The sequence below is a fragment of the Elgaria multicarinata genome, chromosome 4, assembly GCF_023053635.1.
Source record: "Elgaria multicarinata webbii isolate HBS135686 ecotype San Diego chromosome 4, rElgMul1.1.pri, whole genome shotgun sequence".
NCBI lineage: Eukaryota > Metazoa > Chordata > Lepidosauria > Squamata > Anguidae > Elgaria > Elgaria multicarinata.
Window position 1 is genome coordinate 28314707 of NC_086174.1, and position 21172 is coordinate 28335878.

At 41.2% G+C, this 21172-nt stretch overlaps 1 protein-coding gene across 1 annotated transcript in view; it reads right to left on the bottom strand.

The window, feature by feature from the left end:
- MTA3 (metastasis associated 1 family member 3) overlaps positions 1 to 21172 on the bottom strand; it is a 155687-nt gene that overhangs the window by 72574 nt on the left and 61941 nt on the right. Inside the window, exons 7-11 of the mRNA XM_063124000.1 lie at positions 20112 to 20214; positions 11984 to 12083; positions 8347 to 8535; positions 4973 to 5047; positions 55 to 113 (exon numbers count right to left, since the gene is read on the bottom strand). Coding sequence (XP_062980070.1) covers positions 55 to 113; positions 4973 to 5047; positions 8347 to 8535; positions 11984 to 12083; positions 20112 to 20214 — 526 coding nt within the window. The remainder of the gene's footprint in view (positions 1 to 54; positions 114 to 4972; positions 5048 to 8346; positions 8536 to 11983; positions 12084 to 20111; positions 20215 to 21172) is intronic.

A 21172-nucleotide genomic window follows, 5' to 3' on the forward strand; every position in this document is an offset into this window, starting at 1 on the left:
TATTTTGCATTACTATTATTTCTATTAAACCAAAAAAATGCTTGATGTACTTACTAGGTTGGTATGTAAACTTGTTTCAATTTGCTCTCTGCTTCAGCAGCTTTTAGACGTTTCTAATAGAAAAGATGAAGAAATGTAATATTACAGTTCTACCCATCTATATCAGCCTGCTCTGTCTCTAAGCTCTGCTTTGGGGGCTCTGTCTCAGGTGCCTCTGCCTTCAGGGATGAGGCGGACTGTGAATAGGGTGAGGGCTTTTTCTGTGGTGGCACCCCACTTACAAGGTTGAATCCAATGGTGGAATTCCAGTACCACAAAGCTTCTACTGCATGCAGAACCTCCCCCACTTTTTTAATCCCTGTGCAAGTGACAAATCCAGCATTTTATTTCTGCCTTCACAAGGTGTTGCAACAGCTATTGCATAATGCGTTGCACAGGCTGTTCCACCATTCATTGCAGAAGGCCCTGCACAACTCACTACAACTACAGTAGGTGAAGTATAGTGCTAGTTCTGCTAGCGATTCTACAAACACTGGCGGAACAATGCCAACTCCAGTCATTTCTCCACTATTCGCTATAACTCATCAAATGCCCTCCACAGACATATCAATGTGGAACCAAGATAAATCTGTTTTATTCATCCATACATTTGAAGATTGCTTTAGGGACATGGGAAGCTGCCTTCTCCTAAGTCAAACTATTGGTCCATCTAGCCTACTATTGTCGACACTGACTGGCAGCAATGGCTCTCTGGGATTTCAAGCAGGATTCTTCCCTTGCACTACCCAAAGAAACTGGGGTCCAACCAGAGATCTTCTGCATACAGAGCACGTGGTCTATGACGCTGAGTTATGGCCCCTCTCATAGTTCTTGCTGCATCTCTGTGTTTTTATCAGACTGTTTACTGCAATTGGATTTGTTATTGCTTTGTGTAAATGTTATACACCACCTGGGCCTAATCTACACCAAGCAGGATATTTCACTATGAAAGCGGTATATAAAAGGCAGGAGCCACACTACTGCTTTACAGGAGTATTGAAGTGCACTGGCAACAGTTGGGGCCCATTGACACATACCATATACCGCTTTCATACTGCTTCATCATGCTATTTCCTGCTTGGTGTGCCTCCTGCCTTTTACATGCCGCTTTCATAGTGCAATATCCTGCTTGGTATAGATTAGGCCCTGGAAGACTAGATAATGGAAAAGTAGGATACAAATGTGTGTCGTCATCCCTGCAACACTCCTCCCACCCCAACACCCTAAGAATCCAAGCCAATGGTGAGCAACCTTTATTGTGGGAGCTACCATCTTGAATTCAACTGAGCATGATCAGTTTACATATAGGGCACGTTCAGAGAATTTCAACATGACCAAATCAATGGTATGTAGCTTCTCTGGATTATATCCAGTGTTTTAGAAGGTGCTTTGATGGAACTAAGTGAAGCTGCTTTGAACATTCCAAAGAAGGAGCAAGAGAGGAAGTAACTTGCATTTTCTTTCTTGACACATCAGGGGCTGGCTCTTCCCCCAACAGGGAAGATGTGTGTTCCATCTCGGCAGTGAAAGAACATGCATCTCCCTGAAGAGAGAATGTGTGTCTCTCCTCCTTCTCCCTTCATACAAGGCCCAGAAACCTTGGAAGAGGAAGTGCAAGTCAGCCACACTTCCTTTCTTGATACTTCTTGTCATACTTATGACTTCATTCACATTCTGCACTTCATTCACCACAAGAAGGTGTTATCATCATCATCATCATCATCACATGCATTCTTAGCTGCAGTCTTCCCAATACAGAACGTACATCAAACATATTGCAATATAGAACATACAAGTCAAATAATATCAATATAAGTTAATAAAATCATAAACTAATGTTAAAATTAATTTAAGAAAAGCAGAATACAATAAAAAGCTTCCATTTAATTTGTCTCATGTTTATTTGAATACAGGATTTCTCTATCTTTCCAGACAAATTCTTGGTGTGGGGGGGAAGAGGGGTGCCTCTCTTGCATAAGTTCAAGTAAATGTTGCATCTTCCAGTTTGGTTGTCTATTCATTATTCATGGTGAGGAGAAATGCAGAAGAAGCCCATGTGCCCAAGGAGAGTTCCTGATCTCATGTCTGCATAGATTCCCAGAACCCAAACAAAATCTGATGTAGCCACGGATTTTCAAGCGAGACTTTCTACCTGAATTGCTAAGTACTGCATCAGTGTAAGCCTTGTAAGTGAGCCTGGGAAAGAACATTATGAGTGTAATCCGAAAGGACTGGCACTTGATGGACAGAGGGTTCTGATCTTGGAACTCTCCGTGTATCCAAAGCCCTGCCCACAAGAACCAGGCAGGATATGATGAAAATGGAGACTTTTACAGCCTCTCCGCCCTCTTTTTTTTAAAAAAAAAAATCAGCTAAACGGGCTTCTAAGAGAGTGGCCAGAGATGGCAACAGAAAGGCTCTTGAAACGAGTGAACTGTGCTTCTCCTTACCCCTTCCCCAAAACATCCACTATTCTCCCTCTCCAACATCTCTTCCAAGGTCACAGTTGCTGATTCAGAGAAGGCCCATGATCGGATCTCCTCTTCCACAACTGTAGTTATGTCTGCACCATCCTATGGCTTCCCAGACACCATCTGGGAAGCCATCGGATTATCTCTCAGCTCAGAAACAGAAAAATAGCCAGGTTGTTGCTACTGCTATAATAATCTATTCATGGCTCCAACTACCTGCATGGTCATTGCTACAATGTGCTATTCCATCCACAAATATTTTTAATTTATTATTTCTAGCCTTTGCTAAGTATCAAAGCACTTAAGAATTTCAGTTTTAAGTGTTTAGGATTGGACTGAAGAATAGATAAAGGTGTATTAATAAAGGCTTCTTTATTAACAGTTAAAAGAATACTGATACAGGTTTCATGTCAGGGTTTTCTGTCTAGAGACTGTTGGGTCGCAGGCATATCTTGGATCCCAATAAGAAGTGATGGCCCAGGTTTTTGTTAGGCAGGTCTAGAAACGAATACTTATTTCCCTGCAATGTTCACCATGCATTTTAAAGTACCGTTTTAAAGGATTTAAACTGCAAAGTTATCTGTGAAAACTGATTGGTGGTGGTGGGGGGGGAAGCTAAATTAAAAGAGAATAATTTGTGGCACGCTGTAATAACTGAATCAAAGGGTAGATCGTTGGAAGGTGTGATCATTCACATATGCTCCAAAATGAAGTTGTGCACAAATCCTAATTTCTACTGCTAGCATGATTTTCCACAACGCCGCCCACTGTGTGTATGGTAACAATATGGGCCAATCTGCTCCTAAGACAGTTACTTCTTTGACAGATGAGAACCAAGATGGGTGCTGTCTATGGGGTGACATTGAATTATTAAAACAACTCAATTCTGGCATCTACTGGAACACGCACAGCCCCGAGAAGCGGCAGCACATGTTGGAAGTATTCATGAGTTACAAATTCAATGTGGTAATTTCAGAAAAAATAAGGAATTAAATTAGAAGAAGGGGTAAGTACTGGAGGGGTGATAATAAGGAAACACTGGTATTTTTTTGCCTTTCAACTGAAATGGTTCGATCATAGTTAATTATGTTTATTTTAAAATGTATTAGCTGCCTTTGCAGAGAAAGACAGCAACAGTTAATGCCTTGGTTTGGAAATCACTGAAACCAAATGCTTAGAGGACTGAAAACAAGCCAGAGAAAACCTCAAACATGTATGTGTTCCTCTCTTTTCCTCCTCCTTCGCCTTTGAGAGGAAGAGAGTGAATGTGAACAAATCACAGTCTTCCATTATGGGGGAAATTGTGGTTTGTTCTAACTGAATGTAAGCCAGGCTGAAATCATAGTTTGGGATTCTAATATTTTAAGCAATATAATTTGCAATACTATGGACATTTAGACAGAGAAAAGCCCTACAACGCACAGCTATATCTAAAGATGCATAGGACTGCACCCTTAGGCTCCTATAATGCAAGATTTATTTTGCTGATACTAATGCAAAACAATCAAGATCTGTTCACAGTTTAAAAACAACATAAAACTCTTAAGTAACAAAGGATTGGACTTCAGGAATGTAGTGAGCAGCATTCATAGAATCATAGAATCATAGAATAGCAGAGTTGGAAGGAGCCTACAAGGCCATCGAGTCCAACCCCCTGCACAATGCAGGAATCCACCCTAAAGCATCCCTGACAGATGGTTGTCCAGCTGCCTCTTGAATGCCTCTAGGGTGGGAGAGCCCACAACTTTCCTAGTAACTGGTTCCATTGTCGTACTGTTCTAACAGTCAGGAAGTTTTTCCTGATGTCCAGTCATGTAATTCTCCATCTCACTGAAGGTGGGGGGGGGGGGAGGGAGAGACAAAAATCACATCCTCCGCCCTCCCTGTTCTGGAGGCTCAGAGGAACTATTAGAATAGTGTGGGAGGCTGCACAGGAGGCTGCATCAGCAAAAATCCCTCCCCCTTATCCTTCCATCAATTGTATATGTTTCTACAAGTGAAAAGACCCCTTCAGTTTGCAGAATGGCTACTCTGGATCCAAGCCAAATTATTTCAATATCTGTAATTCTGGAATTTCTTCATGATGTTTAATTATACCCTAAGAAGAAATTAGGGACATTTCAAATGTAGCTTCCTTCCTACGCAGAAAAATTACAGGAACTCTAACTTATAGCTACATGCCAATTCCAACTCAAATCTGTCCTCCATGCAAATATTTTATAAAGTGTAAAGCTTCACTAAAAGCCCCAGGTTATCTTTAAGATTTTATTTTCTAATCTCAGTTTCTACACATTATCCTTTAATATTCTTTTTCTTGGCTGTTATAAATTCACGTACAACGAAGGGGACAAAAATTTAAGACTAACAAATTTAATTTGGCATAAAACTTTCACGGACATTGTATACTTTTTGTTGTTTTTGCTGCCACAGGCTAACATGTTTACCTCTCTGGAAATTGTTACCTGCTGAATGTATCTGTCTGTAGTTTTCCACATATAGTAATATTCAATGATGCTAGTTAGAGATTTCCAGGGAAGCTGAAAAACAATAATAAAAATAATGATGATGATGATGATGATGAAGAAGACACAATTAACATTTCTGATAATCTTCACATTTTATTCACTTTATTCACCCCATGTTTAGGTTACTGTAATGTGCTCTATGTGAGGCTACTCTTGTGTTTGGTCCGGAAGCTGTAGCTGGTGCAGAATGAGGTGGCCAGGATGCTGAGTGGGGCGTCTGGCCATGTACATATTCACTGATGGTGAAACAACTGCAAAAGCTACCTATTAGCTACCAAGCCCAGTTTAAGGCCATGCTGTTGGCATATAAAGTCCTGAACAGACTGGGCCCAGATTACCTGGCAAATCGCCTTCCCCAGTGATGGCCTGTGCCATCATTAAGATGGTAGGTGATCAACCTGTTCTGGATGGGGTCGCACTCCCTCTGAAGGAGCAAGTTCGTAGCTTGGGCGCTCTCCTAGAACCATCTTTGTCACTTGAGGCCCAGGTGGCCTCGGTGGCATGGAGTGCTTTCTACCAACTCCGGTTGGTGGCCCAGCTATGCCCCTATCTGGACAGGGATAACCTAGCTTCAGTCGTCCAAACTCTGGTAACCTCCAAATTAGATTACTGCAATGCCCTTTACATGGGGCAGCCTTTGAAGATGGTTCGGAAGCTGCAGCTTATGCAAAATGCAGCGGCCAGATTGATAACTGGAGCAAGGAGGTATGAACATATAACACTGATTCTGGCCCACTTGCATTGGCTACCTATACGCTTCCGAGCCCAACTCAAGGTGCTGGTTTTAACCTATAAAGCCCTACACGGCTTGGGATCACAATACCTGATGGAACGCCTCTCCCGACATGAACCTATCCGTATACTGCGCTCAACATCTAAGGTCCTCCTCCGAGTGCCTACTCTGAGGGAAGCTCGGAGGATGGCAACAAGGGAGAGGGCCTTTTCAGTGGTGGCCCCCCAATTATGGGATGATCTCCCTGATGAGGCTCGCCTCGCGCCAACATTGTTATCTTTACGGCGCCAGGTCAAGACTTTTTTCTTTTCCCAGGCATTTAACAGCATTTAACAATGCTAAGTTTGTTTTTTAACGGAACCCCGGAACTGTTGCTTTTTAAATGGATACCGTTGTTTTTATATTGTTTGTTTTTGATGGTTTTAAATTTTGTATACTTTTTAATGTTCACTGTTTTAAACTTTTGTAAACCGCCCAGAGAGCTTCGGCTATGGGACGGTATATAAATGTAATAATAAATCAATCAAATCAATCAGAGGAGGCCTTGCTGGTTATACCACAACCTTGCAGCAACTTGGAAGCAGGGCCTTCGCTGTGGTGGCACCTACTTTATGAAATTCTCTTCCATCTGGTATTTAGGAGGCGCAAATTGTAGTCTGCTTTAGGTGTCAAATACAGCCCCATTTCTTTACCCAGGCCTTCTCTGCGTGAATCTGCTACCCAGTTTGTTAACTATGGTTTCTGAGTATTAGTTTTAACATTATTAACTTAGTTTTATACAAATGTTTTAGCAGTTTATATTTTAATGTATATAACTGTATTTTAATGTATTTTGATCTCCTTTTAAACCACTTAGAGTTTATTTTTAATATGGTAAGCGGTATCTAAATCTATTCATTAAATTAATTAAAAATACTGGAGCAAACACAAAATTACATTATTTACACTGAGAAATCAAGGCTCCTGGTCAGAAGTATTTTGGTGAGGTGGTGGTAAACAACGTCACTGAAAATTGAACAAGTCAAGGAAACGTAACCTAGGGGAGAAGCTAGGAGAACCGATAATAAAAGCCTGTACTTCTGTCTTGGTCTGGTTTAAGACGTCAGAGGCCATTGCAGATGCCCATTCCTAGCAAACCATCATGGTCTCAGAAACAATATTTTCAGGGTCTCATTTTCATGACTTGATGCAGAGTTACACTACCTATTCTAGCTTTCAGTCCCCGGCACAATGTATCTTGGCAGAAAGCTGAGATTGACTTACGTCACATCAGCAGCAGGTCTTTGTACAATCAAAACTCTTAGAACTGATGTGCAGGCTCATGGTCAGATGAAATGGCATGCTTTTATCTTATTACCTTGAAGTTAAGATACATGATTCCAAACCATATCTAAATCAGACAGCGATTAAATTATTTAAGCTTTAGTAATACAAAAGATGAAACAGGAGATGTTTTCTCTTTTTAGTGGCAGGCTTCTGTATTTCAAGTTTAGAGGAGTTTATGTAGATATCCTTCCCTTTTCAAGGTTGCAAAATATGACCTTTCATGGAAAGCAGGTTAGGACAGGTGAAATTTGGCTCTATTCTGACAGTGGCCATGGTTAGACCAGGCCTATATCCCGGGATTGTCCCTATGCATCCAAATGACACACAGGGGATCCCGGGAGCAGGCAGGGACGACCCCTCCATTTGCCTGGAATAATTCTTAGGTCTAGCTAAGGCCGCAGTCAGCAATACCCACCATGTCCAAAACAGATAGGAACATAGAATGAACTTTATCAACCATGTTTACTCATGAATATGAATAAACACAGTTCAATGTACTCAAAGTCTAGTGGCATTTTATGTATTTTTTTTTAAAAAAAAACCCATTGCAAGTATTTTCAAATCTAGTCCTGAAAGATTCATCCAGATTCACAGGTAAGAATGTGGGTCTGATAAACCATGGTTTACCTGACTGAGAATGAATCTTGTGCACATGCACTTTCTCCTCACAACCTCACCTTGTACTTCTGGCTTCATTGTTAATATTCTAGCTTATTAAACCACAGCTTCCTGTGACATCTAACTGGTAAACTGTGGTTTTTAAGTGCTGCTTATAAACCAGGATATGAAACTCCTGATTCAACAGCAATACTAGCAGCTGAACCATGAAAAGGTGCCATTAAAATCTTTAAGGTTTTTCTTTTTTAAAAAAAGAGAAAAAATGGTCCAAATGTTTAGCATGGACTTCCAGACATGAAAGAGCATTAACTCTCCTACTCATAATGCCTATTTGCAGTTCAATAGAATTGCAGTTCAACATATGACGCTGCCTTATACTGAGTCAGACCACTAGTCCATCTAGTCCAATTGTCTAAACACTGACTGGCAGCAGCCCTTGAAGGTCTCTAGGCAAAGGCCCTTTAAGTGCATAAATATGCTTTTCTACTGAATTATGAATCCTCTTTAGATATTTACCTACATTTAAACAAAAAACAAAAAAAAGGAAAAGATATGCAATTCAGCTATGAAAAAAGAAACCCAGCCCAATAATGGGTATAAAGGAAATAATGATGGTTTACTTATTTCTACTTACGAAGTCTTGCCGTATATCATTGAAGTCTTTGCCATATTTCTCTAGGGCTTCTTCAAACAAACTAGCCTCTGAAGCTGACCATTCTTCCATTTCATCTCTACAAAGAACAGGGCCTCCAAGTGGAACCAGGACACTAATGGCGCTGCTCAGATCATAGTTATGCTTATGCAACGTATCCATTGCATGAAACTGAGAACAACAAAAAGAACCCACTGAGTTAAATAGGTGTCAATAAGCAGAAGTAAAGAACAATGCACCATCTCCTATTTGCTGTGTTAAAAAAATGTCTATGAACACTTTTTCCCCTGTTACCCACTCCGTACCCCATTGGAGATTTAAACCTTCTTCTTTTGTTCCAACTGGAGCCCCTCCTTTCTGCTATCTGCATTTACATGCCACTTTTAATCAAATGCAGCCTCTTTACTCCCACTTCACTTCTCCCTTGGCATGCACAGGTAACCTAATCAGGAAGGGGGATAACTTTGTGTGATGTCCGAAACAAGGATTATGGTTTAGTGGACCCAAACAAGCTAGGATTCATAAACCAGTGAACCATGGTTTAAAACTGGCTTACAATCCTAGCTTGCTTGGGTATATTAAATCACAATCCCGGGTTCAGATATCATAAGAATCTATTCACTTTCTGGCTAGTTTACCCACTGGAGTGAAGCGGATCCAAATGGGCTACACGTGTTAGCATGTTACCCTTTCACATCCTAGTCTATTGAGCCATATATTTTGGCTTAAAGTGATATATGAATGTGGCCAATATATTTCCCCTAACCTGCCATGTAAACAGACTAAGGCCGGAGCTATATTACTGCTTTAAAGCGCTTTATAGCAGTTTTGACAACTGTACATGGAGTGTGCCCTGGGCCCCAACAGTTGTCAAAACTGTTATAAAGCACTTTAAAGCAGCAGTGTAGATCCTGCCTAAGTGAGCAATCCTGAAACTTTTAAGTCCTGGACAGAAGCCTAATATCCAGAGAGAATCAATGCATAGACTAGGGTGGGTGGGGGAGATTGCTTTCACTAGTCCTACTCTGAATCTCCATGCATTGATAGGCCTTCTGCACACAGCCTTCATGGATACATACTGTACATATGTTGGTTCTGCAGGAAGGTTGGGTCAATGTGTGATTAGCACCAGCAGGCATGATCCTGCTTACCACTTCATGTATTGATCATCCATTGGGTGTTTAGCTTTCTGCAGAGGGTTATAGAAAACTCTATGTAGGTTCCTTAAACTTAGGACTTTGCTTCATTAACTAGAACAAAGATACTTAGAAATGTAGGAGACAAAGTACTACAGTGCTCTCATTAATTAAAAGAAAAGAAATGCCAGGACCAACAGCTCCAAAAGAGGTTTTTCAACATCCCATTACTTCCAGGATGGTAATGAAATATACCAAAACCCCTCTCAGTGAATATGTCATGTTCACCAATTAACAGTGTGCTATTATGAAGGGGGAAATGCTTCCTCCTTTAACTAAGGAGAACAAAAAAAGGGAGTAAAAAGTTTTAACAATGCCAAGATAACAGAAAGGAAAAGAATGAAGAACACAGAATGGTAATTGACTCTGTTTTTGCTCTTCTGGTGTCTCATTATAAGATGTAATTTCCATTAAGTATAATGAAGTTAATCATTAGTAAGGATAAAACAACTGTGCTACTGCTCAGATACTAAATGTGTCAGTTGGAGAAGCCATTGTGACCTTTGAGAGTTTTACCATGATAAAACAGTTTTACCATGTGGGGAAAGTATTACCCCAATCTGAAGACCATGTCATGTCTAGCCCTGCTCCCCCTGGGTTGGAAGAAGGTGTTTGAGATGATCAATCAGAATCAGACTCTGCAGTAGAGGAGTCAGCGCCAGAAACAGGCCAAATTGTACCAGTGGGGGAGAAAGCTCTCAGGGGCTCTTCACCAACTGGGAGTGAACCCTCTCCAGAGCTTATCTCTTCAAGGACAAACAATACACAGTCAGTGGGAAGCCAATATTCTTCCGAGGGGGAGAGCACGGAGAGGTTAGCCGATCCTAGAGTACGCCACAGACTAAAATGGCTGGAGCTAAAAGAAGGCGAGAGAAAGTCGGCCCGGCTGGCGTCCCGTCAGAAGCTGCATCAGAACTAGTCTCTCTGAAGTTAACATAACTTGGGAAAGGGCTTTCCATTCTTCTTGAAAATACAATTGTCTCACTTAGTTTGCATAGTTTTGCCTAGGGGAAAGTTCTTAGAGATTAGACTCTCTTCAAGTGGGAAGAGATGTATATTGCTTGAATAAAGCTTTGTGGATTACTTAGCAGGCCTTGTTATTGTCTTCCAAGAAGGCAGGAGGTTTTGAGAAACAGGACAGACCATGAATATTTATTGATTCCTGCCCTGCTCCCATATTACCTGAAAGAGAATAACTAGCACAAGAGTCTCATGGTTGATTCTTCAGTTCCAGTCTGACATTTTAACTACTAACACCACATAGGCTCTCAATACAGTTCCATACAGCAAGAACCCTTTAGATGACTAGCAGCTCTAAACACTATACCACATTGGCTCTAAAAACATTTCCGTATTAATAAAAGAAAACTTCAGGTAACTATCAGGTAATGCAGCCTTCCCCAATCTAGGGCCCTCCAGATGTTTTGGACTTTAACTTTCATCAGCCTCAGCCAGCATAACCAATGGTCAGGAATGCTTGGAGTTGTAGCTCCAAGAAGGCACATGTTGCGGAAAGCTGATACTAGCTTAGTTCAGATAACACGTTAGTTAATGCAGTGTGAAAACTTCACTCCACGATTTGAGTTTTTAGGAGGTACTCCCCACACAATATGTTCTAGCTCCACCGTTGTGTGACTGCGGGCAACTGTGGAGTTGAGTAAAAGTCAATGAGATGTTTGATTGACAGTTCCTCCTCCCTCCCTCCTTCCGAAACTATCCCATCAGCCATTGCTTCAAAAAAACATTCCTGGTGACTCTCCTAGAGCGGCACTCCCTTCTTTCACCGCTGTTGCCAAAGAACTCTGTAGCCAGTGGGAAAAGTCAACGCAACAGAAAACTCCATGGAGCCCACCACACAACATGCAACACAATGGTTGTGCAGGAACTCCCTCTGCACAGCGTGGAGTGTTTTCCAAAAAAACTCCACTATTGTGTGGAGTTTTCCCACCAGACAACACATTTCTCAACGGTGGTTTTAGAACTCCAATATCCACCAGCTGGATAGTGCTGTTGTTTTTAAATGGATACTGTTGTTTTTATGTTTTTGATGGTTTTAAATTTTGTATATTTTTTAACGTTTACTGTTTTTAACTTCTGTAAACCACCCAGAGAGCTTTGGCTATGGGGCGGTATATAAATGTAATAAATAAATAAATAAACCTAGTGTACAGTGTATATCTAGTTAAATCTCCTAGGTATATCCCACTCCATCTCTCCCAAAAGAAAAAGAAGTTAACTTGGCACTTTGGCTTGAGCGAAGGCCAAGTTTTGGAACTGCCTAAAAAAGAAGCTGAAGAAAATATTCAAAACATTCATGTGTAGGTATTTCAAATCTTTCAAATTCCTTATCAGCAGCAGAACAGGCCACAAGTGAGTTGGCCCTTAAATCCCAACCAGAACAGCATTTCAAGAAAACGTCTCACCAGAGTGATGTCCCGGGAAGCAGCAGCAGCGCTCATGTGTAAACTAGGTTGCCTGACAGAACTACTGCAGTCCAGAGCTCGGGCAAAGGTACCAACCGCTCTGGAAAACATACACAAAGAAATGTAAAACCACACATGAAAACAACAAAATCCAGATATGTTAAGTCATCACATCCAGAGTAGGTCTCTCTCCCCTCCCCTCTCTTTCTCTCTCTCACACACAAATACACAGTTTGCATAGTTTATTTGCATGCTCATGAGAATTCACTTGCACCAAAAAAATAAATAAAAATCAAAATCAAAGCAATGCCAAGATTACAGTTAAAAATTACTGCCAGAGTTTTGCACAATATAGAAGAGATATCAGTAAAACTGCAATTCTATACACTCTTAGCTGGGAGTAAGTGTCATTGAATATATTCACTGAGCATGAGGATTACACGAGGAAATTGCAATTTAAGTGCTGCTAACAAACCAGCATTTTAACCCCCTGGCTTGGCGGTGATCCTAGCAGATAAGCCTAAGTACACAAGTGCCAGTAATTTTTGAACGTTTGATAGTAAACCATTTTGTTGCAGAGCCACTGCCAGACAAAAAAAATAAGATGCTACAAGTTATAACTCTTTCAGCATAAGAAGACAGAACTGCAAAACAGGCAATAGGCTGTATTATTTTGTACTTCAAAAATGGTAAGAAATGCAATTGTACATATGCACAGGTCTATCTCCAAGGAGCAGAAATGATCTTTCAGGGTAACCAAGCCCATGACCCAGGCTTCCACATTTTCACTGATATCACACTAGTGATGAGACCCAACTTCCTTCTCAGAGTTGCAGAAGTGGGAGGGGATCCGCTTTGTAGCTGCACAGCGACCCCATACCATGTCCCCTAGTTGCAGGGTTGGGAGAAAGGCTGAGGCCTGTTTGGCCACTGTGTGGCCAAGACATCAAAAAGACCTTATTTATTTATTACATTTTTATACCGCCCAACAGCCGAAGCTAAGCTGTGATCAACCTGACATATTCCATGCCTCCCTTACCCACAGGTAAGGAGGGAATGCTTCTTTAACTGCTGCCCAACCACAAGGTGTCCAGAACATACAGGGCACTGTACACTATCATTTTTGTCTTGCCTATGAAAGCCAGCAAAACACTGTGTACATCTGCCACAGTGTGCACACATCCAGGTCTTGTTTTCACTGGGGAAATGGTATGTGGAGGAGAACCCCCTTCCCTCAGCATTGCAATCCTGCTCAATATCATCCTCTCAATTGCTGCAATGAACACCTTTTTCAAACACCTGGATGTTCTTCTACTCTCTTATAGAGTTTGACTTTGAAACAGTGCCTTTCCACAAGACATGGGCCTTGAGATGGTAAGTCTTTAGGCCAGGGATGGCAAGAAAGTTGTAGAGCCAGATGTTTTGCACTTCAACTCTCAGCATTCCTGACCATTAGGCATACTAGCAGAGGCTTCTGCAAGTTGATGGGGAGCTGACAGCACAAACTTCTAAAGATCTACCTTCTTTAGGGTGACCATATGGAAAGACGGACAGGGCCACTGTATCTTCAACAGTTGTATTGAAAAGGGAATTTCAGTAAGTGTCATTTGTATGCAGGCAGTACTTGCTGAACTTCCCTCTTCATCATAACAGTTAAAGCTGCAGGAGCCCTGCCCTCTTCTGTATCTGGTCACTCTAGTACAGCTAGAGCAGCTTTAACTGTTGTGATGAAGTAGGGATTCCACCAGGTGCTACAAGCAGGCAAATGACACCTGCTGAAATTCCCGTTTCTATATTATTATTATTATTATTATTATTATTATTATTATTATTATTATTATTATTATTGCTATATCCTGCCTTTTTTCCTCCAAGGAACCCAAGGCGGCATACATAATCCTCCTCCTCCTCTCCACTTTATCTTCACAACAACAACCTTGTGAGGAAGGTTGGGCTGAGAGTCTGTGACTGGCCCAAAGTCACCCACTTGGTCATCCATGGCCAAGTGGGGACTAGAACCCGGATCTCCCGACTCCCAGTCCAACACTTTAGCCACTACCCCACACTGGCTCTCTATAACCTTTAAAAGGTACAGAAGCCCTGTCCTCCTTTTCATACAGCCAGCCTACCTTCTGCCCAACCCTGCTCTAGGATATTGTTTTGGATAGGAGGGAGCAGTGCAGCATGGCCAACCTCTATGCCATTACCAGGACCATAGGTTTTCCTACTCTTGTCTACAAGCATACAAAAATCAACTGCCCTTGCCACATGTGGCATGACACAGGCTAAATACCTATGCTTTAGGTTCTGGCGTGGGGAACCTCAGGCCTGGGAGCCCTCCTCGGATCTCAATCTAGTCTTCCGGGGTTCCCCAAATAGCCATGTCTCCTACCCCTGAACACACCCCATTTTCCCTAACCGCTGAAAAGTGGGTTCCTGGCTTTGGTGCAGTTTTTCCCCTCCATACTCAAGAGCTGAAATGCCTCTCCTATAGCTTAGTTACTGGCAGTAAGATCTTTAAGATAAAATATGCTAGTATTTTGGGGATTTGGGTCCTTCCCCTTTTGACTTTAGCCATGCCCACCACTGCAATGCAGCCCCTAAAAAATTCTCCAAAACTGAATTTGGCCCTCAGGCTGAAATTGGTTCCGTTCTTTTAGGTATAGCAGCTTCGCGTGACAGGATAATATTGGGCTAATTACTTTGCTTGACAGTAATAAATTACTGCCTTTCCATTTGATTGCTTTATCATTATGGCAATGCTCCTTTTGTCCAAGGTTCAGTTAAAAAAAAGAAAGAACTTATCTTCAATACCACCTAAATAAAACAACAACCTGCAGGCCAATTAAATTTTTTGACCTAAAAACACTAAGCTGCAGCACTTTCATATCAACAACTCACAGCTAATTAAAGTTGGAAATTGACCCCAGGGACTTGTAGCTACCAAATGAAAATGTGACATATTGAGTATCTATTATTGCTAGTCAGCTGCCATTACAGAAAACAAATTTTCTTCTCATCAGCAATTCATCGTTTGGGACAAACTATGTTCATTCTTTCTAATGTCGATGTATTTTTTATCTTTTAAGAAAATATAACCAAACAGTCTGACAGTATGAGGAAATGCCACGGTAAAATCTGATCTCTGCTTTTCACCCAGCCACCAAAGGTGCAAATGTAATAGATTTGGGATGAAGAACAACATAACCGGCTGGTTTGGATTGTACAGTGTTACAAGAATGAGCCTAGGTAAGTCTCAGATGTTCCCCTCCCTGCTCCTCTGGCATGGCCAGGAGGAGGAGTTTGGAAGCTTTCATTTCCATATTCCGTAAAATCGTAGAATTGTGGAGTTGGAAGGGACCACAAGGATCATCTCATCCAACCCTCTGCAATATGCAGGAAAACCAATTAAACCATTCATGACTGGCCGTCCAGCCTCTTCTAAAAAACCTCTAGAGATGGGAGAACTCACAACCTCCATAACTGTTCTACTGTTGTACAGATCTTACTTTCAGGACATTTTTCCTTATATTTAATTGAAATCTGGGGAGCTGTAACTTAGGCCCATTATTTCGGGCCCTAATTTCTATGGCAATGGAAAATAGTTCTTGACCATCTTTCCTGTGGCACCCTTTAATGTCCCTGAACACTGCTAACACGTCTCCCCTCAGTCATCTTTTCTCCAGACTGAACGTCCCAAGTTCCTTCAGACTGTCTTCATAGGGCGTGTCCTCAAGTCCCTGTATCATCTTTGTTGCCCTCCTCTCAACCTGTTCTAACCAGTCGATATCCTGCGATTAAATCTTGTAGTGAAAACAAGCCACTTTCAAACCATCGCTTGTGAAGCAGGCGTTTTCACTAATCATTAAGATTAACCAACACAGGGTTTGGCTGACATACTAAACCATGTTTAATTTAAGACAAAAGCAGCAACAGCAGAGGAGAAGGGAGAGGTAGCACGTGGGCTGATTGGGTGATTAGTCTCGTTCTCATAACACTAAACCACAGGTGAGTAACCTCTATCAGCCCAAGGGCTGCATTCAATTTTTGAGAAGCTTTTAGGGGCTACACTCTAAAGGGTGAGTAAAAGCACAAAAAGGAACAAACTCAGCATATTGTTGCTCAAAGCCTTAGGGGAGGCATTTCAACCTTTAGAATTGGGGGGGGGGGGGGGAGAGAGACTGCACAAAATCCAGAAAGCCAGAACATGCTCAGTGGTTGGTAGAAAGTATGACCAGGGCAAGTGGGAGTGGCAGTCAGGGGGAACCCCAGCATGACTCCTGGGCACATTAAAAGGCTTTGATCAGAGGAGCACTGTGGCCCAGTAAGCCCATTTGTTCGGGGTGAGGGGGGTGCGTATCAGGGGCCCCACCAGAGGACACTGCGATCATGGAGCAGGACCTGAACTTGGAGCAGGACCTGAACAATCTCCTTTGCCTTCAAGGTACTTTTTGTGCATCTCGTAATGGGGAGGAACGATAGCTCCATGTTTGGAAAAGAATACAGATGCAAAGCATGGGAAGTTGGTGGTTGTGGATCCATTCTGGGTTTCGGTCAGAACCAGTTGTGAAAAAAGAGAGAAAAAGCGGGGGAAAGTGATAGGACAATTTGACTGCTGACGGAGACAGAAACAACACGACTGCGGTCTTGTAAAAAATATCTATTAAGATTTCAAAAAGTAATTAATTTCCTTGTACAGCTCCAGACGAAGGATCTCCAGATCCGAAACGTTATGCATTGTACAAGTTTGGTTGAAAGCTTTTTTTAAAAAAAAAATAATAATATTTCGGATAAGAAAAATAAAGAAACCTCTTTTGACATTTCATAGCACCAGAGCTAGTCGCCTCTTTTTCTCATTGACCTTTCGGTCAGAACCAGCCAGAACTCTAAAGGAGATATTCAAGTGCTGAACCCTATCCCTAAAATGGGTTTAGCACCTTGGGTAGCTCCTTTAGAATTCTGGATAGTTATAACTGAAACTCAGAAGAGATTTACTGCCCCACTGACATCGGAGCCACCAGCCTTCACTGTGTAGTAGCTTTTGTGAAATGACTGGTTATTCCTAGTTTATTTTTGATGCAATACAAAATTATTCTCACTAAACAAGAAATTAGGAAGTCTCTGATTGGAATCTTGCCTCTGCTCACAAGTTAGCCTTTGGCAAGTCAAAACACATGCAAATAATACTATTAATATACAGAGCAAAATGTTTACTTTTCTTCACATAATTCGCTGTTGCAAGGAAAATTACTAAAATCAATAAAACAACGTTGGTTCTTTTCACATTAAGACTCCAACCACAAAGCAAAATAAAGCAATTATTTGTTTGTAAATTAAGATATCTGTGCTACAATACAATAATGTATCTACTTCTAATACCATCTTGGAAAACAGCAAGAGAAAACTGGGGGCAGGGGAAAATATCTTTCGAGTAATGTATTACAGAATACTTTGTGACAATGTGGAGATTGGGAATGAAGTACAATGACCACAAGCTACCTGCAGTGAAGACTCTTCCATTCCTTCCATATAACACGGTTGCAGAAAATCAATATTATACATATTTAAAAACTGAACAGTGATGGAAGGCTTTATTTGCAAGGGAAGCAACATTTAAGCATGAGATTTTCCAATTAGAGAAAACAGAGCAGAGGTGCTACTGAGGGCTCATTTTCACCAAGCAGGATATGAAAGTGGTATTAAAGCGATATATGGTATGTGTCAATGGACCCCAACAGTTGTCAGTGCACTTCAATACCGCTATAAAACAGTAGTGTGGCTCCTGCCTTTTACATACTGCTTTCATACCGCTTTCATAATGGAATATTCTGCTTGGTGTAGATGAGCCCTGAGACAACTAGGGCTTAAAATTTAACATACTATATTTTTTCGAAGAACACACACATTGAAAATGTGAAAGGAAATAGAAGGCATACAACTGGCTGAGCTGGTTTCACAATAAAATGACTGGCACTGTTGCAGAAAACCAAAATGTGAAGAAGTGTTGTCTTAAACCAAAACCAAACCTGAAAACAAAGTAAGTTTAAGGAAACTGATAAAAGCAATACTGTATTTCTTCGATTCTAAGATGGCATCGATTGTAAGACGCACACTAATTTCGGTACCACCAACAGAAAAAAAGCTTTGATTCTAAGAAATAATAAATGCACCCGCAATTCAAAGACGCACCCCGTTTTTAGAGATGTTTATATGGGGGGGAAAGTGCGTTTTAGAATTGAAGAAATACGGTATATCAAATTGGTATAATTGTTTATTAGAAGCATAGTTATACCAATTTGATATATTGTTTTTATCAGTTTCCTTAAATTCACTGTTGCAGAAAAGCCATCTAAGTATTTATCAGCCGCTTTCTCTCCTTTTCTGATTGGTTGTGAGAGGGGGAAGGTTGCGGTTAGGGGAGGGAAGGAAATAAAGCAGCTTTCCCTATCCTGCTATCCTCCAGATGAATTCCAACTCCTATCACTCCCAGTCAGCAATGGCCAGGCTGACTGGCAATAATGGGAGTTGTAGTCCAACACATCTGGAGGGCACCAGGTTGAGGAAGGGTGGAATCAAGAAACCACTTCACAAGTCAAAAAGACATCAGAGACAAACCCTTTAATATTAATGTTAGTATATAACTGAAACATAAATATAGTCCCTTGTTGCAGGGGGTCAGAAGCTCTTTCAGCCCAGGGGCTGAATTCCAATTTAGACAAGGTCTCAGGGGCCGATTCCAGTGGTGGGCAGGAGCTGAAGGCAAAAGGGGTATAGCCAAAAATACGAGAAAAAATGTAGCTTAAAGCTCTTAGGAGAAGCATTTCAACCTTTTAGAATGGGAGAAAAACTTCACAACAGCTGGGAAGCCACCAAATGACGGGTGGTTGTCAGGAGTCTTTCCCCTCTCTTGTCCGGGTTTAGACCCCATGTATGGACTGACCCTTCCCTTATGTTTGGAACTGTAGAGACGGCAATGGGGAAGCCACACTGATGGGAATCTCAGTCATGGTAATAGTGATTAGCTTTTGACTGTTCTGGAATTGCTTGAAGCTTATAGCTATCATCCACCAGGTATATGATTTCTGAAGTGTGTAACTATTAAGCTTTTGCTGTGAGTTTTCCTGCAATAAAGAAGGCTCACTGATTTGGGTGTCCCATGTCAGTTTGACAGAATGAGTGCCTGCCTGAGGGACAGAGAAACCTGACAGTGGTTGGGGAAAGGGGGTGGAGCCAGAGGAAGATGGGCGTGGCCTTCTGGGGAACCCCAGAGAGCGAGATCTGGCCCTGGGCCTAAAGGTCTACACCCCTGCTGGACTGCGTCCTCTGTTGGGATGTGGCCCTCCAAGGCCTCAAGCAAAGTTCTTCACTTCTCCTGAGCTATGCTCCCTTCCCCATTAGAAACAAGAACAAAAACAAAAACCGAGACAGCTCTTGCTTAAATGGAATTTGGTTCTCATTTCAATCCTTTACATTGTGTTCGTAGATATATTTCAGACAGATATGCAACTACCTCAATGTTTTAAGCCCAGTAAATGCATATATTATTTTGTCAGTATTTGCTAATAATAATAAAAAAATCATCGGATATAAAATAAAAACAACTGAGAAATATTTATGCTCTCCAGAAATGTTTGCCAAGATTTTCAGGCATGAAGCTTGGAAGAATTCCAATCTCATATCCTGCTGAGATATAATTTATTCTAAATGGCAAATGTATTATGCAAAGTCTAATTGTTTCCTTACTACACCGCAAGAAGAATGAGACTCATAGAAATGAGAGAAAATTGTTAAAAGTCACAATCCACAACATTTAAATAAAGCAGTGTTATTTGGATATAGTCAAGCCAAATTAAGGCCATAGCTAGACCTAAGGTTTATCCCTGGATCGTCCAGGGGTCAAACCTGTTCATCTAGGTGACACACAGGGCAACCAGTGCTCAGGCAGGGGCGAACCCTGGATGATCCCAGGATAAACCTTAGGTCTAGCTGTGGCCGATGTCTACTGATTTCAATGGAAGGGATTTAAGCATATGCTGCTCTCTCCCATTGAAAATGTGAGTTAAAATGCTTAGTTTTGCTTGGATAGTGCCCTTTATTTTTAGGGAGGAAATGAGCATGCCAATCTTACCGTGCTACTACTAAAAACTGGTCAATCTGATGATCCGTGAGATGGCTATCTGGATCCCATACTTTTACTTCAAGCTTTGCCTGTTCGCGGTCATCTCCTTCTCCTAAGAAAAAAGGTAGATCATTTTTTAAAAAATGTTTGTTTGCTTGTTTGTGGACTCTTTTAAAATATTTTGAGGCCACATTTAAGGACCAGCGCCTCACAAAGCAGCTTCCATTATATAAACATAAAATCACAACATTTAAAAACAAAACCATCATCATAAAAGACAGCATATTGTGAACAGCCCAAAGAGCAGCAGCTATTGGGCAGTATAAAAATATAATGGATAAATAAATAAATACAGCAGAGGATATCAGTAGCAATAAAATAGCAATACAAATAACCCAGCAATAGCGGTAAATAACAAGACTAATAATATCATTAAAATAAATAAAATAGCATTGCAGCAACATGATATACTTTCAAGAAAAAGCTATTTGGAATAAACCCCACCAACACCTGAGCAGCTTCATTCTGTGCCAACTGAACTTTCCAAACCACCTTCAAAGGCAGCCCTGTGTTGGGGGCATTACAGTAGTATAATCTGAATGCCACAAGTGCATGGCTAACTTCGGCTAGGTCAATCCTTTACAGATATGGGTGCCGCTAGCATATCAGCCTGAGTTGATGATAAGGAGTTGATCTTAGCAACTCCTTCTAGTATTAATCACAATCTTGTTCTTCCTACTTGTCTTATATTTATAGTAAACATGTATTCACACGCACCTATAACACGCACATACATAATGAATTACGTACATTAAACTTTGAGGTGCAATAAGAAATTATAAAATAATCTACGTCCAAATGAAAATCATCTGTTGAATACTTAACAGCTATTGCTATAAAACCAATTCTACACTGGGGATGATAGCAACATATCTGGAGGGCACCAGGTTGGAAGACTGCTTTAGCAGTCTTGGGACCACAATACCTGACGGAACGCCTCTCCCGACGTGAATATACCCAGTCACTACATTCAACATCTAAGGTCCTCCTCCGGGTGCCTACTCCAAGAG